The 20,037-nt window shown below is 41.0% G+C and overlaps 1 protein-coding gene across 4 annotated transcripts; it reads left to right on the top strand.

The window, feature by feature from the left end:
• Positions 1 to 37: 37 nt before the first annotated feature.
• Positions 38 to 19,572, top strand: BRD9 (bromodomain containing 9). 4 transcript variants are annotated; one of them, XM_083407732.1, is made up of 17 exons: positions 38 to 243; positions 1,169 to 1,389; positions 2,695 to 2,827; positions 3,190 to 3,247; positions 3,839 to 3,983; positions 4,742 to 4,852; positions 6,083 to 6,198; positions 8,517 to 8,649; positions 9,997 to 10,072; positions 11,698 to 11,793; positions 12,437 to 12,569; positions 12,927 to 13,038; positions 14,957 to 14,995; positions 15,450 to 15,521; positions 17,654 to 17,756; positions 17,951 to 18,118; positions 18,732 to 19,572. In XM_083407732.1, the coding sequence occupies exons 1-17, from the start codon at positions 129 to 131 to the stop codon at positions 18,827 to 18,829; spliced, it is 1,929 nt and encodes a 642-aa protein (XP_083263858.1). In that variant the 5' UTR covers positions 38 to 128; the 3' UTR covers positions 18,830 to 19,572. The 4 variants fall into 4 exon arrangements, with proteins under 4 accessions (XP_083263858.1, XP_083263860.1, XP_083263859.1 ...); XM_083407734.1 differs by having other exon boundaries at positions 53 to 243; positions 6,086 to 6,198; XM_083407733.1 differs by having other exon boundaries at positions 53 to 243; positions 3,187 to 3,247; positions 6,086 to 6,198.
• The last annotated feature ends 465 nt before the right edge of the window (positions 19,573 to 20,037 follow it).

Below are 20,037 nucleotides of genomic sequence, written 5' to 3'. Positions count from 1 at the left end.
AGTGCTTCCTCTCTCCTCGCCGGGGCCCTTCCGTCACTTCCGGCCACGCCCCTTCCCCTGAGCGCGGAGCCTCCGCCTCCTCCTCCTGCCTCGCCTCACTCGCCTCTTGCCCTCCAGTCGCGGCTATTATGGGGAAGAAGCACAAGAAGCACAAGGCGGAGAAGGCCGAGTGGAGGTCCGCGCCCGCCCCGGCCGTCGTCGCCGCCACCGGCGGGGGAGGAAGCGGCGGCGCCGCCTATGACGGTGGGTGGGAGAAGGGAGGGCGGGGGATTCATCTATGTATTTATTCATTGCCTTCCCCCCCCCCCCCCAGTTCCTCAGTCCCCACAACAACCCTGTCAGGGAGGCCAGAAGCCGCCACGGAAGCTGCCTGCAGGGAAGCCGTCCATTTCCTTTTGTCTCCCCCCCCCCCAATTATTTATGCATTTGTTGCATTTTTAGCCCAAGTCTCCCCCCCCCCCCCCCGCTGCAGGGCTGGGGCATCCTGTCGGGTTTTCCATTGGGGGAGGGGCTCTTGCTGTTGGTTTTTTGGCATCTTTATTTTACATTTTGTTGTGTTTTATGTGGAAATCGCTCAACTTGGTTTCGCGTATTTTTATGTTTAATTTATTGTTTATGCCGACTTTTGTTATGCCGTATTTATGTTATTTTTATCTGTGGCATACAAATAAATGACGGGGTGAGTTCCCATTGCTCGGTCCCTGCTCCTGCCCACCTAGCAGTTCGAAAGCTCGCCAGTGCAAGTAGATAAATAGGTACCGCTCCAGCGGGAAGGTAAACGGCATTTCCGTGCGCTGCTCTGGTTTGCCAGAAGTGGCTTAGTCATGCTGGCCACATGACCCAGAAGAACTGTCTGCGGACAAACGCCGGCTCTCTCAGTCTGTAAAGCGAGATGAGCGCCACAACCCCAGTCGTCTTCAGCTGTACTTAACTGTCAGGGGTCCATTACCTTTTATCTTTTTATGTATGTAACACAAAACCATATATGCTATAATAAATTAATAAACTTTATCTTGCTTTTAGCCACTGCTTTTAGCATCATAATCTGCTCTTACACCTTCCTATGAATAAGGCTTATGTGATCAGCATTCCTGCTGAATTGCTGTACTAGTTTGATACTGTTTATTTATTGCTTTTCACTTATTTGCTGTTGTTGTCACCCTCTTAGATTATGTGGATAAGCCCTTGGAGAAGCCATTGAAGTTGGTGTTGAAAGTTGGTGGAAGTGAAGTGACAGAACTTTCAGGATCAGGCCACGATTCCAGTTATTATGATGATAGATCAGACCATGAGAGAGAGCGACATAAGGAAAAGAAAAAGAAGAAGAAGAAGAAATCTGACAAAGAGAAAGAAAAGCATCTTGATGATGAGGAGAGACGGAAGAGAAAGGTAATGAGTCATTGACTTATTTTCAGAGATACTGGTCAGAGCTTTAAAACGTTACCTTATGAAAACTGTAAGTATCAGTTTGAACAAATCCATTTTTTGTGGCAACTCCAGAGCTTTTAAAGCTATTCCTTACAACTGTTGTGAAGCAATGGCAGAGGATGAGAATTTTTAAGAGTCCAGAATACAGAGTAAAGTAAACTCCATTGTAATGCCTAATTACTTTTATAATTTAAATACTCCATGGCATCGCTGAGTTTTTATGCAAGCTCTTCGAAGTGCATTCGCCTCATCTGTTTTGTACAGAAGGTTTCAAACTCCCCTTCCAGAACAAATTCTGCTCCTGTAATAAGAAACCACCTGATACAATACATCACATAATACATCACACCCTTCACAGAGATCACCTAGTGATTCCCTTAAAATATTGATTTACAAAGAGTCTGTAATCTAATATTTGTTGAGGGGTGATACTACTGAAATTACCAAGATTGTTTCGGGGTATTTAGATGAGATCTTTAAAGCTAGAGCTAAAGTTTCCTGATTTATTTAGTGGTGGCTATATAGTCATTTATATATTGTATGTGTTTGGATTATCAGTGTATTTGGATGACTTTGGGTGATTTTATTATTTTATTGTTTAAATTTATACCAATAAAAGCCAATTGGATTATTGCAAGGTATGCTGTGTGAGACTGCTCTTTTAAGACAACTTGGCGTATTCAAGTGGTCCAGAATGCAGCAGCAAGATTACTGCCTGGGGTTTCCTTTAGAATTCTTATACCCCCTGTTTCAAATCCATTGCATTGGTTACTAGTTTGTCTCTGGACCCAATTCAAGCTGCTCGCATTAGTGTTTAAAGCCCTAAATGACTTAGTTCTACTACTTTATGTAGATTGCTTGTTTCTTGAGCAGCTCTCTGAATTTTGAATAACCATTTTCCAAGACACTCTTGAAAACCAACAACAAAACAAATAATAATAATAATTTTACTATTTATACCCCGCCCATCTGTCTGGGTTTCCCTGGCCACTCTGGGCGGCTTGCAGTACATACAAAAACAGTAAGCTAAATAAAATAGCTAAATAAAAGCAGGATGACAAATGGAAATAACCCATGTATCTTTTTTAAAGATCCTGTTTTCCTAAACATTTGGAGTTTGTTTTCCCATTGCTAAGTATCCTGAATTTTTAATGTCACAAAAGACTAATTTCAGTGATGATTTTGCGTGAATATGTTATTCTTTCATTTGTACTTGAAGAGGTTATATTGACTGTCTTTTTTACATTTCTGTTTCTTTGGTATCAGGAAGAGAAGAAAAGAAAAAGGGAGAAAGAACAATGTGATACTGAGGGTGAAACAGATGACTTTGATCCTGGAAAGAAAGTAGAGGTTGAGCCACCCTCCGATCGTCCAGTCCGAGCCTGTAGAACACAGCCAGGTGCGTTGTCAGTGACATCTGAAACCGATGTGCCATATATAAAGATTTGTATAGCGTAGTAAAACACTTTTCGGATTCTTGTTTGCTTTCAGCCCCTTCTTTGGTTAAGGATGCAGTTTATTCATGTGGATAGAAATTCATATGATTATTGTGTTAGCCTTAATATTCCTCTATCGTTTTCAGAAAGGCCACCCACAGAATGTAATGTGTGTTTTACTGTCCTATGCCAAAAAACCAGGATTAATAGTGGTTATATTATTTTGTAGCGATAGCATCTTTATCATTTTAGAGCTGTGATATACAGATGGCAGGAACTTTCAAAGGAGTGATCATTTGCTTTTCCTTACATTGAATTATAGCAGAAAGCGAGAGCACACCTATTCAGCAATTGTTGGAACATTTTCTTCGCCAGTTACAGAGGTAAGAATGATTCGCAGTGACCTGGAACACAACCCCCACGCAAATGGGGAGTTGTATGTGTTTCAAAGTTTTCTGGAAAACCCACATCACTGCTTAATAATATCTAATTAGTTTAAGATTACTCAATAATGTAAGATGTGTAGATACACATGCTAAAGCGCTGGAGTGCTGGATCTGTATGCCCCCTCACTTTTAGCACCGGCTCATGTTGGTATATACAGATGTTTCTATACAGCTTATCCTTCAGGACTTTCTTGCTAATACAGAAAGTCCCGAACCCACATGCATTTCAGATATCAAGCTGTATACAAACAGGCTGATTATTATTTTATTATGAATACCTTTCTATACTGCCCTTCATCGCTTTGAATACACATTTTGCCAAATACAGAAAAACATAAAAATGCTTCCCCCTCCCTTTTTTTAATGAAGCAAGACAGGTGGTGGTTCTTGACTGATGGAAAAATGGCATTTGTTTTACATAGGTGTTTGGGGTGTGTGTATATACACACACATACATGTATGCACATACATACATGATTTTATCCCCAAATATAACATTCCCTATATGTATGTGTTTCCCTTTTATAGGAAAGATCCTCACGGGTTTTTTGCTTTTCCAGTCACGGATGCCATTGCTCCTGGATATTCCATGATAATAAAGCATCCTATGGATTTTGGCACTATGAAAGATAAAATTGCAGCAAACGAGTACAAGTCAGTAACAGAATTCAAGGTGAATTAATAGAGATTTGATAAAACTTTTCACAGTGTGAATTGCTAATTATTATATTTGGTCAATAGGGGTGGTAGATCATGTAAATAGCTCCAGAAATGCTTCTATCTAACATTTCCTATGAGTGGGCAGCAATCCCGTTATTCCAGTGTGAAAGTCACATAATTTTTATATGATACCCCCAGAGCAGGTTGTGCACAACAAAAGTCTGTGGTTTTAAGTGCAGGTGTCGAGGGGGGGGGGTTGCCCATTGATCCCTGCATAACATGTAGAGGCCTGTGGAAGCTACTAAGACAAGCACAGCCCAGTACACATATATGATGGCGCAGAAGGGGCTCAGTAAATCTCCTGTTTTTATTGCCTGCCTCAGACAACAAAAGCAGGATTTACCAAGCACTTGAAAGGCCATAATACAATACCTGCTGTACTTGTTTTAGCAGATCACAGATTGTGAACCAGCCAGCTCCTTGTGTTAAACAGCAAGGTGTTCTGCAAAGTTTGGCATAAATGTTAAAGCCCTGATCAGTTAAATTAGTTGAAAGTCCTAGTGCAGCAGCATTGTGATCTAATCCTTTCTGGTTTCATTGTTCGCCCTAGGAGACCGAAAGGGACCAGGGCCCCTTACAAGTTACCTGAGAAATAGTTGGTTGATATTCACCAACTCTACTATTCATTTTAACATTCTGTTGAATTTGGCTTGGCATGGCTGTGACTGCACAACTGCAAAATATGGTAATGCCCATGTTCATGTTTTTCAGGCAGATTTTAAGCTGATGTGTGACAACGCAATGACATACAACAGACCAGACACTGTGTACTACAAACTGGCCAAGAAGATCCTCCATACAGGCTTTAAGATGATGAGCAAAGTAAGACAGCTATGAAAGTGAACATGATGAGACCAAATGTGCACTTTAAACTACTCTAGTGGGTCAAAGTGAAGGATTATTTCATTAATCTGTATAACGTGGCTGCTGTATTCTTATGCCCTGGGCTTAAAAAAAAGCAGTAAATCTGCACTTTTATACAAATAAAGCACTGTTAGGGAAAAATGCATAATATATTCTGCTTCTAGGTATGGAAAGGGAGAAGTTACTGTGTAGGATATTGAAGCACCCCCTGTCACCACTAGATACCCCATGGGTTTCTAAGAGTCATCAGACATTGGCCACACACTTTTGCATAAATGATTACAATCACATTGCTCTTTTAAAAAAGAAAGAAACGAAAAGCTGAAATTATGAGGAAGCTGAATTCTGTGCCCAGTACCACATTCTGCACTCCTACAGAAATATTACATTCCCATAGCATGTTATATAGAAGGACATTTCCATTTTAAATCGCTCACCTTTTACGGTACATGACACTGGTAAGATGTGGTTTCAGGTTCGATACTTTGAACAGAAATTTCCATCATGGAAGCAAATTTTTCCATATTACCTTTTAAGTTCATTGGACTTGCTTAAGTTGTTGACAAGTGAGAAATAAATAAATTCTGAATCTTCTTTTGGAAAGCCAAGCATGTTAAACATCAAGGTGATGTATAGAAATATGCTTTCCTTTAAAACATTGTTGAAATGTTTTATGGTTATGAAATACAGTTCATAAATCCTCTTAGTCCCCTTCTTAGCAGAAAACAGGCCCTCCCCTCACTCCTCACCTAAAATTTAAGAAAGAAACACATTAAAAGGGAAATACTTAAGGTAGGAGATGGATTTATGTATACTTTACATTAAGGTGTACTAGTACCATATTAAAAGCAGTCAAACAACTGATTTATCATATGAGCTCCTGCTGCTAGCCTGTTCTGCAGGAAGATTGTGGTAAGTTCCACTTGTCAGGTAGGTGATGGTCTTTTTTTCCTAGGTTGCAGATATTCTGGTGTCATGCTGCCATGACTGAATCATGTTGCATCATCATTGAAGGTGTAGCTCTTAGGCACAAAGCCATGGCCATTCCCATCCCATCCCATCATCATAGCACCTTGGCTATGAGGGAAAGGTGTAAAGTCCCTGCTGCTCTGTCCTTTCTAATTCTAGGAGCGGCTGTTAGCTTTGAAGCGCAGCATGTCGTTTATGCAGGACATGGATTTTTCTCAGCAGGCAGCTCTTTTGGGCGACGAAGACCCAGCTGTTGAGGAACCTGTGCCCGAAGTTGTTCCTGTGCACGTAGAGACTACCAAGAAATCCAAAAAGCCAAGTAAAGAAGTTATTAGGTAATGATACAGATGGAATGCTTTGCTCTTTGGTGCATCTTAATTACAAATTGCAATTGTGCTGATATGAAGCAGACTTGAGTTTCCTGAGATTTCAGCGTACTTGGGCAGTCACAGATATTTTCCCCCATTGCAGCCACACATTTTCCAAGGTGTTGCATGTTGTGTGTGTGAGAGAGAGAGAGGGGGGGGGGAGGTATGTCAGGCAGCTGTTGAGGTATTTGAGTATCAAATTAATTTTGGATAAACCAATCCCAAACTGTTGATGAATCTTAGTTCACTTCTCTGGCGTTTTACTGTGACCCAAACAAGACATGTTTTGATTTTCATTTGTAAGGCAACCGTACAAGTTGCAGTAAAAGTTGCACTTCTTTAAGGATTGTAGAACAGTGCAAAAAGTACAATACAGATAGTAGACGTGCTCATTTTTTTCCTTTTGAGGCACTTAATAATTTCATTGTGCCCTGCCTCAGCCTTAACACAGCAGAGGCCATTTCTGTGATGTTGTCTTCTCAGATCCCAATACCCTCCAGTTGCCCCTCCAAGAGCACCATTCATTCCCATAATGTCTCTGAGTGCACAGTGATGCTGGCTACATTGCAGATTCTTCCCTGAGCTTGAACTTGCCCTCAGGCTGTCTTGTAGCTGCTGCTGACCTGACTGCTGTGGGAGGCAGTGGTGCCATTTCCCAGAAGCCAGCAGTGGCCTCCTCTTTAATGCAGTCCCTGGGCTTATAAAAGGGGGTAAGATCCTATTTTTTGTGTTATGGGGACTGATGATTGCCCTACAAGGCATATTTTGCAGCCCACTGCTTTCCTTCTACAGCTCAAAGTGGGTGAAGTTTTCTGGCCCACCAGAGCAATATTTTTAAATGACCATCTTCATGCTCTGGAACCATTCCCTTCCCACTCCCAGCACAAGCCAAAGTTAAGCATGTCTATGGTTTATGTAGGAGAATAAAGTATGGACTTCACTCCCTTTCTCTCCTCCTCTCTGAAGCTATCAAGACTTTAAATTGCTGAACTTGTGTCCAGTAGTAGTAGTAGTGAAATAATAGATACAAGTACAATATTTGCCTATATAGGGAACAGCACAATAAATATGTCATCTATTGCACCATATTTTTAATGCTTGCCAACATAAGACAGATATCTTCCCCCACGGTTCTTTTACATAGAAAATCTTTCTTTGAGTTGATGTTTGATAAGATGGTCATGGATTCTGTTTTAAAAGCTGAAGTACTATATTCATTGCAGCATATTAACTTGTATTTGAAGTCAGGTTACTTACACCTTAAACAAAATTATTTTTCTAACTGAAGGCTGAAGAAAAAATGATTTTTGTAAACTGATTTTTATTGACCTTGCAGTTGGGAGAAATGCGTATCTCCAATCACCCCTTAAGACAAAAGCAGGAAAGGGGGGTGGCTGGGGGAGTATATACAAGGTATCTGACAGAGTGGGCAGTTTATGCCACAGCAAATCTGCTAAATGAGACATAATTCTCATTAGGATGTAATGGGATCCAGACTCAAATTCCTCTTGGCTCGTAGGCAGAACTGAGACCTGCTTTTTAGAGAATTAGGACTAAGATACGGACACCTCCTTTATCCTGTGCTTGTTTTCCCAGGGACATCAGGCTGTTCCTTGTTGGAAACTGAAAGTTAGACTAGTTGGAGCTTCTGGTTCAGCAATGCAATTCTTAGGTTCTTAAGCTGAAACAAAAAGCTGTGCACTGGCTAATAGGGTACATTGTATAATCCCTTGCATGCCTATAAAAAGTGTACATAAATGACATGGTACACACATGTCTCGCTTTCAGCCTACTTGCTCTTTACAAATTCACGTATCAGAACACAAAGAATTATGCCCAGACCTCACTACACATGCACAGCTGATTCAGGCATCTGAACAGCCAGAGTTTGCCCCCTTCTGTACTTGTTTGTTTACTGTGGCAGAAACCATTGAGTGTGGGGAGAGATTGGACAAATCAGTTTCTCCTTTATGTCTCTCTTGGTTGGCTGCAAAAGAAACCATTATGGGAGCAGGGAGAGAGATCATGAATTAGAAATTTTGCCGCAGGAATCAGTGGAAACTGAACTTGTTATGCAAACCCCTCACCTAACAAATGATTTCTAGGGAACACATTGCATTTGGTAAGCGGAGCCTGTGTCTAATACACATCATAATAAGAAAGTTCTGATTAACCCTGGAGAATGGCCACAGTTAGTTCACAGTCATAATCTGTTGCCTAGAAATTACTTGGAGAAAAGTAGACATGATTTCATATTTATTGCACAACTTGTAACTTGTTTGTAGCTGCATATTTGAACCAGAAGGCAATGCATGCAGCCTGACTGACAGCACTGCTGAAGAGCACGTTCTGGCTTTGGTGGAACATGCAGCAGATGAAGCTCGGGACCGGATCAGTCGATGTCTCCCAAACAGCAAGGTCGTGCCGCTTGATCCAAGTTTCCATTATTTCGTTCTTCTTAACATTGCCAGAAACAATGTCCTCATCAGATTGAATAAGCATTTTTTCCGTGGCATCTGATACATTAATTATATTTCAAGGACCGCCTCTTCCCGTGTGAAGTGACCCAGACCTGGCACTCTTCCTAGGCCTGCCTGCCTCCATGAGAGGTCTGGAGGGTGGCAACATGGGGTCAGTGACTCCCCATGTGTGGAAGGCTCACCTGGCGCCATCATTACACCTCTTTAGGCACCAAGTGAAAACATTCCTCTTCACCTAGGCCTTTGGCTGATTAAACCATCTCTGGCCTTTTAAACTGTGTTTTGTGTTTTTACACTGTGATCCTTGGATGAAGGGCGGTATATAAATTTAATAATTAAGTTTCACATGTGATTGCTTTAAGGCTGTTAAATTTCCAGAGCACAGTTTCCAGTCGCCACTTTCAATATAACACAAATGAAGTGTCACCTAGGATTTGTTCCTCGGTATCTGCCTTGGTGACCCCCCCACCCCCCGAGCTTTTAATAAGTTAATAATGGTAATAAGTTAATAATATTAGTTATTTAAACTACCAATGGATCCAGAGTGCTGTCAGGATAGGACCTGGGAGGTGAGGGTTCAGAGCTTCATCGATGGGCCTATCACAATCTCTCATCTTAGCCTACCTCATGAGATCATTGTGAAGATAAAATAAGTGATGGAGGAGTATGAACCCTGAGCTTCTTGGAAGAAAAGGACAATATAAAAGTAATAATGCACTAAATAGCTTCATGTAATACTCCAGATTGGGGCAACCAAAAGTTGATAAGGTTCTTCATTATGGCACTATGGGAAGATAAAAATAAAAGATTGTAGCCTTCTGATGAATCAAATCTAGCATATTAAACAATTCAGGTGTTTATATTAAAAGCACTAATGCTCTGAACACACTTATGAAAACAGGCTGAAGATGATGCAGCTTTTTCAAAGGTGCTTATTCATACTGGATTATGCACCTGTAAACTCCCATTCCAGGAACACATCCAGCTTGTGAGTCCTGAGTGGCCCAGGGGGAGGCTGTACTCTGTCTTAAGCACCACAGCTGTGCATAGGCTCTGCACAGCAACCATAGGTGAATAAAGTAGAGAATAAAGGCCTTAAGGAGATAAGGTTCAGTTGTCACCAAAGCTCTGGAACATGCTATCAAAAGAGGCAGTGCTAATGTTGTAGATCTCAGTAGCGCAGACAAACTGTTAGGATCTGACGTTTTAAAATCTGGATGGGTGCTTCCTTTTGATTGGTGAACGTAAAAATAATTTCTATTTCTGCCATATTTTTTAAGTACAGATAGGCTACCTGAAAAAGAATGGTGATGGGTCTTTGGTCTTCAGCGTACTCAATCCATCTGATCCAGAAGCAGAAGGTAATTGTTGTGTAGCTTTTGCAAGCTTTGTTTAAAGTTGTAGGTCTGCTTTTATTGCTGCATGGCTAGGTTCTCTTTTTAAATTTGCTCTGAAGTTCTTTCATCTTAGATTGAACAACCCAAACAAATATGAAGCAGTAACGATATGCGTTGAACTGTTTGCAACAGTACAGTAAGATGTGTATTCTGAAATACACTTTGCAACTCATCGTAAGCTAAAATGAATGTCTAATGCAGACACGGTTGAAGGTTTATGGCTAATACTACAAATACCGTATTTTTCACCCTGTAGGACGCACCGGCCCATAGGACGCACCTAGTTTTGGAGGGGGGAAATAAAGAAAAACAATTTTATCCCCCCCCCCGGCGCGGGGCTGGGGCGGGGGAAGCCCGAGCTTCCCCAGCCCACAGAACAGGCAGCTCTCTGCAAGCCGTGGGAGACCGTCGCGAATTTCTGCCGGGCTCCCACTGCTTGCGGATATCTGCCTGAAGCCCAAACCAGGTCAGGGAATATCGGGAAGGCGCGCTGCTTCTCCCCGCCGCCAGCCTCCAAACCAGGTTGGGGAACCGAAGCCCGGGGCGCACTGTGCAGCGTGCCCTGGGCTTCGAGATGCAGGCTGCTATCCGCAAGCCTAGCGAGCCCGAAGGAACTCCCGCAGGCTCCCAAGGCTTGCTGAGAGCTTCCTGAAGCCTGGAGAGCGAGAGGGGTCGGTGCGCACCGACCCCTCTCGCTCTCCAGGCTTCAACGAAAGCCTGCATTCGCCCCATAGAACACACATACATTTCCCCTTCATTTTTGGAGGGGGAAAAGTGCGTCCTATAGGGCGAAAAATATGGTAGCTTCAAAATGAAGCTTCATTTGTCAGTAGTGTCTAAAAAAAGGCTAAGGAATCTTATTGTTGACTGGATACCTGTGATGTTCCTCTAAACTCTTATTTGAATTAGCATAAATGCATCTTCTACTTTTTTGACCTGATCTTCATCTGCTTAATTAAAACATGAATTGCCAGTCTATGATACAACAGGTGGGCTGTAAGACATTCTTGGACAGAAGGAAAAAGACCCAATGGTCTGGGCAATGGTGTAGAAAAAGATCTGTATTCCTCTTTGCCTCTCTCTGTTTGCTGGTGCCTGCTCCACAGCCAAATAAACTAGAGGCTGAAATTGCAATAAAGTCCAGAGGGCTGCATGTATTGTAGAGGAATGACTCCCATCTCATGCCTTCCTATTACTCAGTCGAAGAAAAAAATGCACATCAGTGAGGAACTTGACTTGTGTTTGTCTGCTTATACATATGTATAGTGTATGAACTAAAATACATAATAAATGCTGAGTGTGATAAAAAAAATCCATACTCAGGAATATTATCTATATGTGTTCCTGATATTGATTTTAGAGGTTTGTAAAATGTGTTGAAGGGACTTTAAGATCCATGCCAAATCAACCATGTAGTTCATGATGCCTTGGTCTTCGTAGCAACCATGGGCATGTCTCATATAGTAAAATGGATTGTTATCTTAATTATTATTTTGTGTTTTTCATTGCCTTTTGAACATAGTGTCCTAAAAAGCAGGATAGAAATTAGTTACATAAATAAATGTAATGCACATTTCCTTTTAATACAGAGGAGGAAACCCATCCAGTGGATCTGAGTTCTTTGTCAAGCAAGTTATTACCTGGTTTCACAGCCCTGGGCTTCAAAGATGAAAGAAGGCACAAAGGTAGTTAAGGCAACTAAATATTGTCTTCAGGATTAAACATTTGTCCTGATATTAAACCATTCATTCAGAACCGAATAGTATTAAGAAGGTGATTTCAGTTAACTAGTTGTTTTCAGAACTTGATTAGTTGACTGTATATCTAAACCAAACAAGTAAAAAAAAAAAATCATGTTGGGAGAAGTAATTGGCCATGTTTGGACACTCATACTTTGGTTTAACCAGAAGTCTCTAATTAAAGGTTGTTCCTTGTTTTCTCTGAACCAGGAGAATATTAAACCACATTTTTTTCTAAGATCTTGGCTTGTTCCGAAGCTGGAAACCATAGTTTTCCAGCTGAGGCTTAATAGAAAACCGTGGTTAATTTAGAGGCTTCCAGGTTTGCCTCCTCACACTGCAAAGGGAAGAGTGAAGACAAACAATTAAGTTTGTTTGTATCTCAATTTAATACGCCAATATATGATTGTCAAAGCTGGGTGATTATTACAATTCTGTTTGTGGTGTCTGACCTACGATAGCTGATTCACACATGCATTATCAAGAGATGTACATGTATCTGTAAACAAATCCTAAGAAATGCAGTTGGGTTTGGGAGGGGACGAGCTTGAGAAGAGGATTTCAAACACGTTTTTCTTTATATTTCCAGTCACGTTCCTTTCAAGTGCTAATACAGCACTTTCGATGCAGCACCATTCTATCTTTCATGATCTGAAAGCAGATGAAATGGAACTGCTGTATTCAGCATATGGAGATGAAACTGGGATCCAGTGCGCCCTAAGGTAAAGAAGTTGTTGTGCACATTGAACTCTTATATAATTATATGAATTGCTTGCTTACTTTTGTCTGCCATTCATATCATACTCTCCTTCCACCTTGGTGCCACAGACCACTACACCAGCACAGAAGCTTAAGATTAGGATATACAAAGAAGAACAATAGTTCACATGGAAGCGGGAATAAATGGCATACAAAAATTTGTAGCTTCAAATTCCATCAGGGTGACAACATTTTTGAAGAACCACGGAAGACAGCTTTTCGAAACCAAAATGTGTTTTGCTTTTTGCAGTGTTTACATTTAATTTAAAAGTATATATGCAGCCGACTGAACTGCTGGTCTTATGTCACAAATCTTCTAGTTTGCAGGAATTTGTGAAGGATTCTGGAATTTACAGCAAAAAAATAGTGGATGACTTGTTGGATCAAATCACTGGTGGAGATCATTCCAAAATTATTTATCAGCTAAAGCAGGTAGGTCTGCGTTATGCAGAGATGCAACCAGTTTTAACACAGTTAGTGTGGGATCAGTAGTTTCCCCTTCAAAGTATTTTTATTAAAATCTTCAAATTATGTACAGTAGAATTGGTCAGTGGCAGCACCTGAAACCCATAAAGCCTTTTCTGGAACTCATGAATATGGCCACACTGTTTGAACACCTTACACAAATCCTTGTCTTGACAAACAATCCCCTTCAGATCTAGCATAGAGAGGCTATAAAATAAGTGGCAGGGTTGATTAGTTGTACTTCTTCCTTGCAAACAAGGAACTGCAGGCCAAGGGAGTCCTCCATGCCTGTCCTTTTTCTTCCTAATTCTATCACCTGAGACAGGTGTGGGGCTGGAAGGAAAGAGTGAAAAGATGAATATCTTATCATAAAACAGAGTTGCATTTAATGAAGCACATTTTTTCAGTCATATGGAATACCTTTAATTGGTAAAAACATTGCAACCATATATATTGTCTACAAACTCCAAAGGTTCAGCAGGCCTCTCCCTGTTCAGAATGCCTTTTTTAATTCCTGGCTAACAGTGATACATACTTTTTCTACAATAACCAAGGCATTACAACCAAATGTGACTTGCATATTGGTTTGGTTGCTTAGCTCTAATAATGGGATAATCCTGTCTTTTCCGTTGGTGCTGGGCTTAGAGCAGTCCTTCACACCCATGGATTTGATCTAGTTCTGACATGTCCATTTCAGTTACCCCTTTTTTTCCTTTGTGTGTGTCTGTTTCTCAGAGGCTCATGGGATAATAGAAACCATATGGTGAACATCAGCAAAAAGTGTTTGAAATTATTTATTAAAAATTACCTTGCTGACTTAGCCTACTGCATTCTTCTTCAGCTGATGCAAGTTCCAGCGCCTTAATTCAACAAGCTCATAATGGAGCAGAATGAGCCGCAGAGCAATCTAAACAATGAAACTCTGCCATTTTGTGCCGGGAGCAGTCCCCATCAGCATAACAAACTGCATCCCAACACTGCTTGGCAGTGTATGAGAGGGGCTCTGGCTGGTTGAAAACTCCTGAGCCCAGCAGAGCCTACAAGCACGGTCTCTGCCAGACGGTCCCAAAACACTTCCTACCATGGCTGGGGAACCCTCCAGAGCAGATTGGGGGGTTGGGAAGTGGTGGAAACAGAATTTCCCTTGCATATGCTGGCATGACACTGGATCTCACCCATAACTGCTTCCTGATGGACACTGATCACTGGAAAGGAGGGGTATAAACACTTCAAATAAACTAAAGAACAATAACTCCGCTCTCTGTTTTGTTTGAAGATCCTCAAAGCTTGTTGTGTTCAAAAAAAAAGTTGGTCTGTATTAGTCCAGACTCAAAAGAAGCAAGGTTTTGTCCCTATCTTCTTTCTTCACTGTCCCATATTTCTAGTTTGAAAGTAAATCCAAATTATGACTGATTCAAGAGAAGCACTGTTTATTCTGCAGATGTCTCTCTCATTGGTCTGGTTTGCACATTGCATTAAACCACTGTTTAAAGTGCTGGTGTACACAGCTCAGATGTTCCCATGCCACTTCCTCCTTGCTTCTTCAAAATCACAGACAAAACAAGCCAGAATCTGGTTTGTTGGGTTGACCAAACCCCAAGGCTCATGGTTTATTTCATGCGGAAAAACCCGCCAGCGGTAACCAAGGTTTGTTCTTCAGTTCTCGTGGTTGGTTTGAATAAAACAAACCTGGGTGCAGGCAGCACAGCAAGGCAGACTCTGGCTTGTTTTGTCCACAGTGTGGCAACAAGATTGTTGTAGAAGAGTCATGGGAACTTTTGAACATCATGCACCAGTTCACTGCTTGTTCACATAAAACCATTAGTGTGTTTTACTCAAAAAAAGAAACAGGAAAAATGAACAATTTTAATGTTCTGGTTTTCAGAGGAGAAACATTCCAGTGAAGCCACCAGATGAAGTCAAAGTAAGTCCTATTGCAATTTATTTTTAACCAGCCTTCATGTTCATATGTAATAGTGTGCTTTTTTTTTGGAAACCGCCCTGGGAATATGATTGAAATATGCTTTAGTTGATATTCCTGCGTTGCATGGGATTAGACTGGGTGCATTACAATTCTCTTATTCTACAGTAAATACAGAAATAAGAATTGCAATCAGTGTGTTCCATAAATCATAGAATCACTATAATTGAGATATTTCAGAAACCTCAAGATTTGTTTAAATTGGGTTTTCTGTACTATTTTCTGTTTCCTTTCATTTTGTATTTATTTGTTTTTAAGTACCAAGGGAAAAAATAATCCATATTGAAAGCTGACATTTTCTTGTTACTTCGTTGGTGGTGTAAAATAAAAGATGTCAAATGGAAAATGAATATAGATTGTAAATTGCCAACAATCTGGATGTGCTTTGATGTTTAAGGTTCCACCAGTCCTCATAAAAGAAGAACACAAATTGCGCAATACTTGCCCAGATGCCTCCAAGCAGAGTATGGTAAGATTTCTTGTTTAGTCTGTGCCTTGTAAATGAACCACCAGACCACAGGCCTAATCCAGCCCCTGCCCCCCTCCCCCAAAGCTTTTTTATGGCTGTACCAAATTTGGCAGTGTGGAATCTGCAGGGATATGTGGTTGGAGAAGTTGATCAGACGAAGGTGGCGGGCCGACTGCAGCCACATCAGTGGTGGTGTCCCTGTCTGCTGCAACTTCTGCCTCTGTCCTGCTGCGCCCACGCTCCTTTGGGCAGATCAAAGTTTCATTGGAAAACTCTGGTTCCACCGTAAGGGCTTGTGTTTGATCAGAGCCATGCTTCTCCTGCCTCTCCCTTTATTGCTTCCTGTAAGTTAGCATGCAGCTGAACAGCCTGAAATGTTCACATCCAAATCTTGGAGAGCATTGTTAGATCTTTACATCAGTTTGTGGGTGATCTTTAAAAAGCCACTTGACATGGTTGCTGCTGTCACGATTAAGTAATTGTTTATTTCAGTTTATCATATTACAAACCATGCAAAGGCATTAGTAAATCATGGTGGGAGAGGGTGCTCTGCTTATTAACTTACTTGATCTTTATCACAATATTAATTTTCATTCATTATGATGACTGCTAACTGGAGGATAGGGGCGGCAGGTAACATCCAGAATACACAGGTGCCTACTAAATTAAGCTAAGTGGGAAAAATATAGCCTCACCTGCTTTTTGGGCTTGCACACTTTTGGCATTTCAGTTTGTAATGAGGAAATGCAGCCTTGAACTGAAGAATGTTGGCCATTATGAATTGTGGTTAGTTTTGCTTCAAGCAAACCACCATGGTAAGCCGAGGTTCAATTATGCTTTGTTTGAGGAAAACAAAGCACAATCCCTCGTTCAAATCTAACGCTAAGCCCAGGGATCATAGTTGTGTTTCCTCCTAGCCCTTGAAAGGTAAAGGTAAAGGAACCCCTGACCATTAGGTCCAGTCGTGGCCGACTGAGGTTGCGGCGCTCATCTCGCTTTATTGCCGAGGAAGCCAGCATACAGCTTCCAGGTCATGTGGCCAGCATGACTAAGCCGCTTCTGGCAAACCAGAGCAGCGCACGGAAACGCCGTTTACCTTCCCGCCAGAGCGGTACCTATTCATCTACTTGCACTTTGATGTGCTTTCGAACTGCTAGTTGGCGAGAGCAGGGACCGAGCAACGGGAGCTCACCCCATCGCGGGGATTCGAACCGCCGACCTTCTGATCGGCAAGTCCCAGGCCCTGTGGTTTAACCCACAGCGCCACCCGCGTCCCTTGTAGCCCTTGTAGGAAGGAGTAAAACAGGTGCAGTTCAGAGAGTGACAGTGAATGGTTTCCTGTGATGGGAAAGCAGTCTGCTGGATCAGGCCAAAGGCCCATCTTGTCCAGCATCCTGTTCTTGCAGTGACCAACCAGATGCTTAGGGAAAGCTCACAAACAGGACTGAGCACAACCACCACTCTCTCCACCTATGATTCCCAGCCATCAGCATTCAGAAGCAGACTTCTTTGCACCCTCTTGTCTAATCCTCTTTCAAATCCATCTAAGATGGTGGCCATCACTATGTCCTGTGGGAGTAAATCCTATAGTTTAACTATGCACTGTCTGAGCACTTTCTTTTGTCTGTCTTGAATCTTTCACTATTCAGCTTCCTTGGATGTTAACAAACTCTAGTGTCATGAGAAAGGAAGAAACACTTTTCTCTGCCCTCTTTCTCTAAACTAAAAAGCCCCCAATGTTATAACCGTTCATCATAGATGAGACGTTCCATCCCCTTCATCATTTTAGTTGTCTTTTTCTGAACCTTTCCCAGTTCCACAACCTACTTTTTGATGTGAGGATAATCCTAGGAGTTCCTTCTTAAACCAGTAAACAATGGTATTGGGTGATAGCAGTGAATCCTTTTTGGAATGCTGCCAGGATTAAATGTAAAAATTAAGATTTTCTCCTCCATGCAGTACACGTTTTCAACATGGTCACTGGTGTTTGCCCATTTGACTTCCCAGTGAAAGTCATGAAGGGTGCACTTAGCCTTGCTTGATAATGTGCTTCTACTGGAGAGGGGAGTCATGTCTGTAGCAGCCCTACATACTTACATTGTGTAGCTGTCATTTTTCTCTTCTTTTTTCAGGTTGGGGAAGCCATTGGAGACAATACTAGTTCCGTTTTGGATTTTTTGTCTATGAAGCCATATTCAGACGTTTCCCTTGATATATCCATGTTGAGTTCATTGGGTAAGCAAGCATGTTCTTAAGAGTAGTTCAGTGTTGAAAGTATGATTCAGTAGTATATTATATGTAGTTTGGTCCATCAATCAAATTTTATTCTAGGCCTAGTCTAACATGGTTTTGCCACAGATTGCCACCCTTTTGTTAAATCATGTATTCAAAAATCTAGCGTGCGCTGAACGATGCTTTGTTTTTCTCAGGTAAAGTAAAGAAGGAGCTTGATCACGAGGACAATCATTTACACTTGGATGAAACCACCAAATTACTGCAGGACCTTCATGAGGCTCAGGCTGACAGAGTAGGATCCAGACCATCCTCCAACCTCAGCTCCCTCTCCAATGCTTCTGAAAGGGATCAACACCACCTAGGTAAATCTGGTTGAACAACATGAGCTCCTGAGCCTTCTCAGTCCCACTTAAAATTGAATAGTTTGCGAGATGCCCAAGTGCATTGACAGTATTCACAATCACATAATTACAGTGGTGATGAGATTGCCCCATAAGGTCTTGGGAGGGCAGGATGCAAATACAAATAGGTTGATAGATAGGACCATTGCTGTGATTTATTTCTACTTAAAATTGCAAATTTAAAATCCTCTGTTTGAATACATTTGACCTTTCAATGACTATTAGAAAACATGGCAAGTAATTAAACAGCCGTAAAAACTATTTGCAGTATAAAACAGCCCAAAAGCAATTTTACAAAGATGGATTTCATGTTATGAGAACATGAAATTCACACACGTTTTCGTTCCAAGTCTCAGGGCCACCGCAGGAAGTGTCTGCTCATACACAACATCAATCACACTTCTAATAGAAGGGACAAATGTAATGAAAAGTAACCACCAACTATAATCATTTACCTATTTAACTGAACTCTATTAACTTGCATAAAATTGCACTGTGAATATATTTCCTGAGTGTATGGAACTGTTCAAACTTGTTAATTTATCCTTTCTGGCCCTCTCCTTGTTTTCCACAGGAAGCCCTTCTCACTTAAGTGTAGGAGAACAACAAGATATGGTCCATGACCCCTATGAATTTCTTCAGTCTCCAGAACCTACAAATGCCAATAATTAATCTTGCATATATTGTATTTATTTTGTGCTTTTTATACTGTGTAAACAATTTATGTAGTTTTGTCGAATAGCATGCATTTCTATTTGCCCTTTTTATTTTGTATGAAGATTGCTAAATAATAATGCTCGTGCATATTTGTAAATATTACTTGGGTTTATATATCATGGTATTTGGACCATCTCATACGGTATTTTAGGTGTGTACAATAGATCTGAAGAAGCAATCTCAAATTACGTATTTAAGATACCTTATTTATATTTTAAAAAATGCTAACCAGCTGTTTATCATGCTGTCAATTGTTAAAAAGTTTTTTATTTAGTGTGCCGCTATGGCCATATAGGAGGAGCATTTTTTCCAGTGGTGATACCGTGTTAGTCACAGAGACCTATTAATACCAAGGTGGCTCTGCTCTATGACTGACTTTAGACATCACCCAGACATTTCAGAACCGTGGTTGTCTTTGTATTTTCTCCTTCTCTTCCTCCAGTTGCCCACTGCAAAGATGGCCAGATTAAAAGTTATATACAGTCCAGATCCTCAATAGTAATATTGAAGATTTACAGCTTAAAAAGTTCAGCCCTTGCCAAATTATCCAGATTTTTAACACGTTTTAAATTTTAAATGAAGAATTTGAAATTTGACACTAAATGACTTTTCTAAAACAATTTATATTATGGATAAACTAGAATCATTTTGTTGTTCATTAACAATATTGTAAATATGAATAAAACTCATCAATGCAATTGTGCTCTGGTGTTCTTGGTACTTAGTTCTCCAGTTCCTCATTAACTTGAAATTTGGTGTACCAGAAACAGACGTGCCTAAAGCTCTCTTTAAATTTTACACATGGAAAATATAGTGTGATGAAAGTGATCAAGTAGAGTTGTGAACTTTGCGGGGGAGAAAGTCTCTCCACTGCAGTTCTGTCCAGCACACCAACAGCAGCGAGAAAAGGAGCAGCAAAACTTTGGGATGGGGCTAAATATACAGCCCTGCTTGTCCTCTACACATGAGTAATGAGTGAAGAGAACTAAAGATTAAAAATTGCTTTAAAACTTTGACCATGTGAAGTCCTATAGCAAATCTGTTTTCTGCTTGTGGTGATCCCAATTTTCTAGGCTAATTCTGTACCACAAAATGTTCCCAAACAATTACCAAGCTCAGGGGAGCACAAACAACAGAACTTGTTAGTTTAGCATTTGACTAGG

The sequence above is a fragment of the Podarcis tiliguerta genome (genome assembly GCF_965153285.1).
Source record: "Podarcis tiliguerta genome assembly, chromosome: 13".
NCBI lineage: Eukaryota > Metazoa > Chordata > Lepidosauria > Squamata > Lacertidae > Podarcis > Podarcis tiliguerta.
Note: the sequence above shows the minus strand (reverse complement) of the source record. Positions and strands in the feature narration are given on the sequence as shown.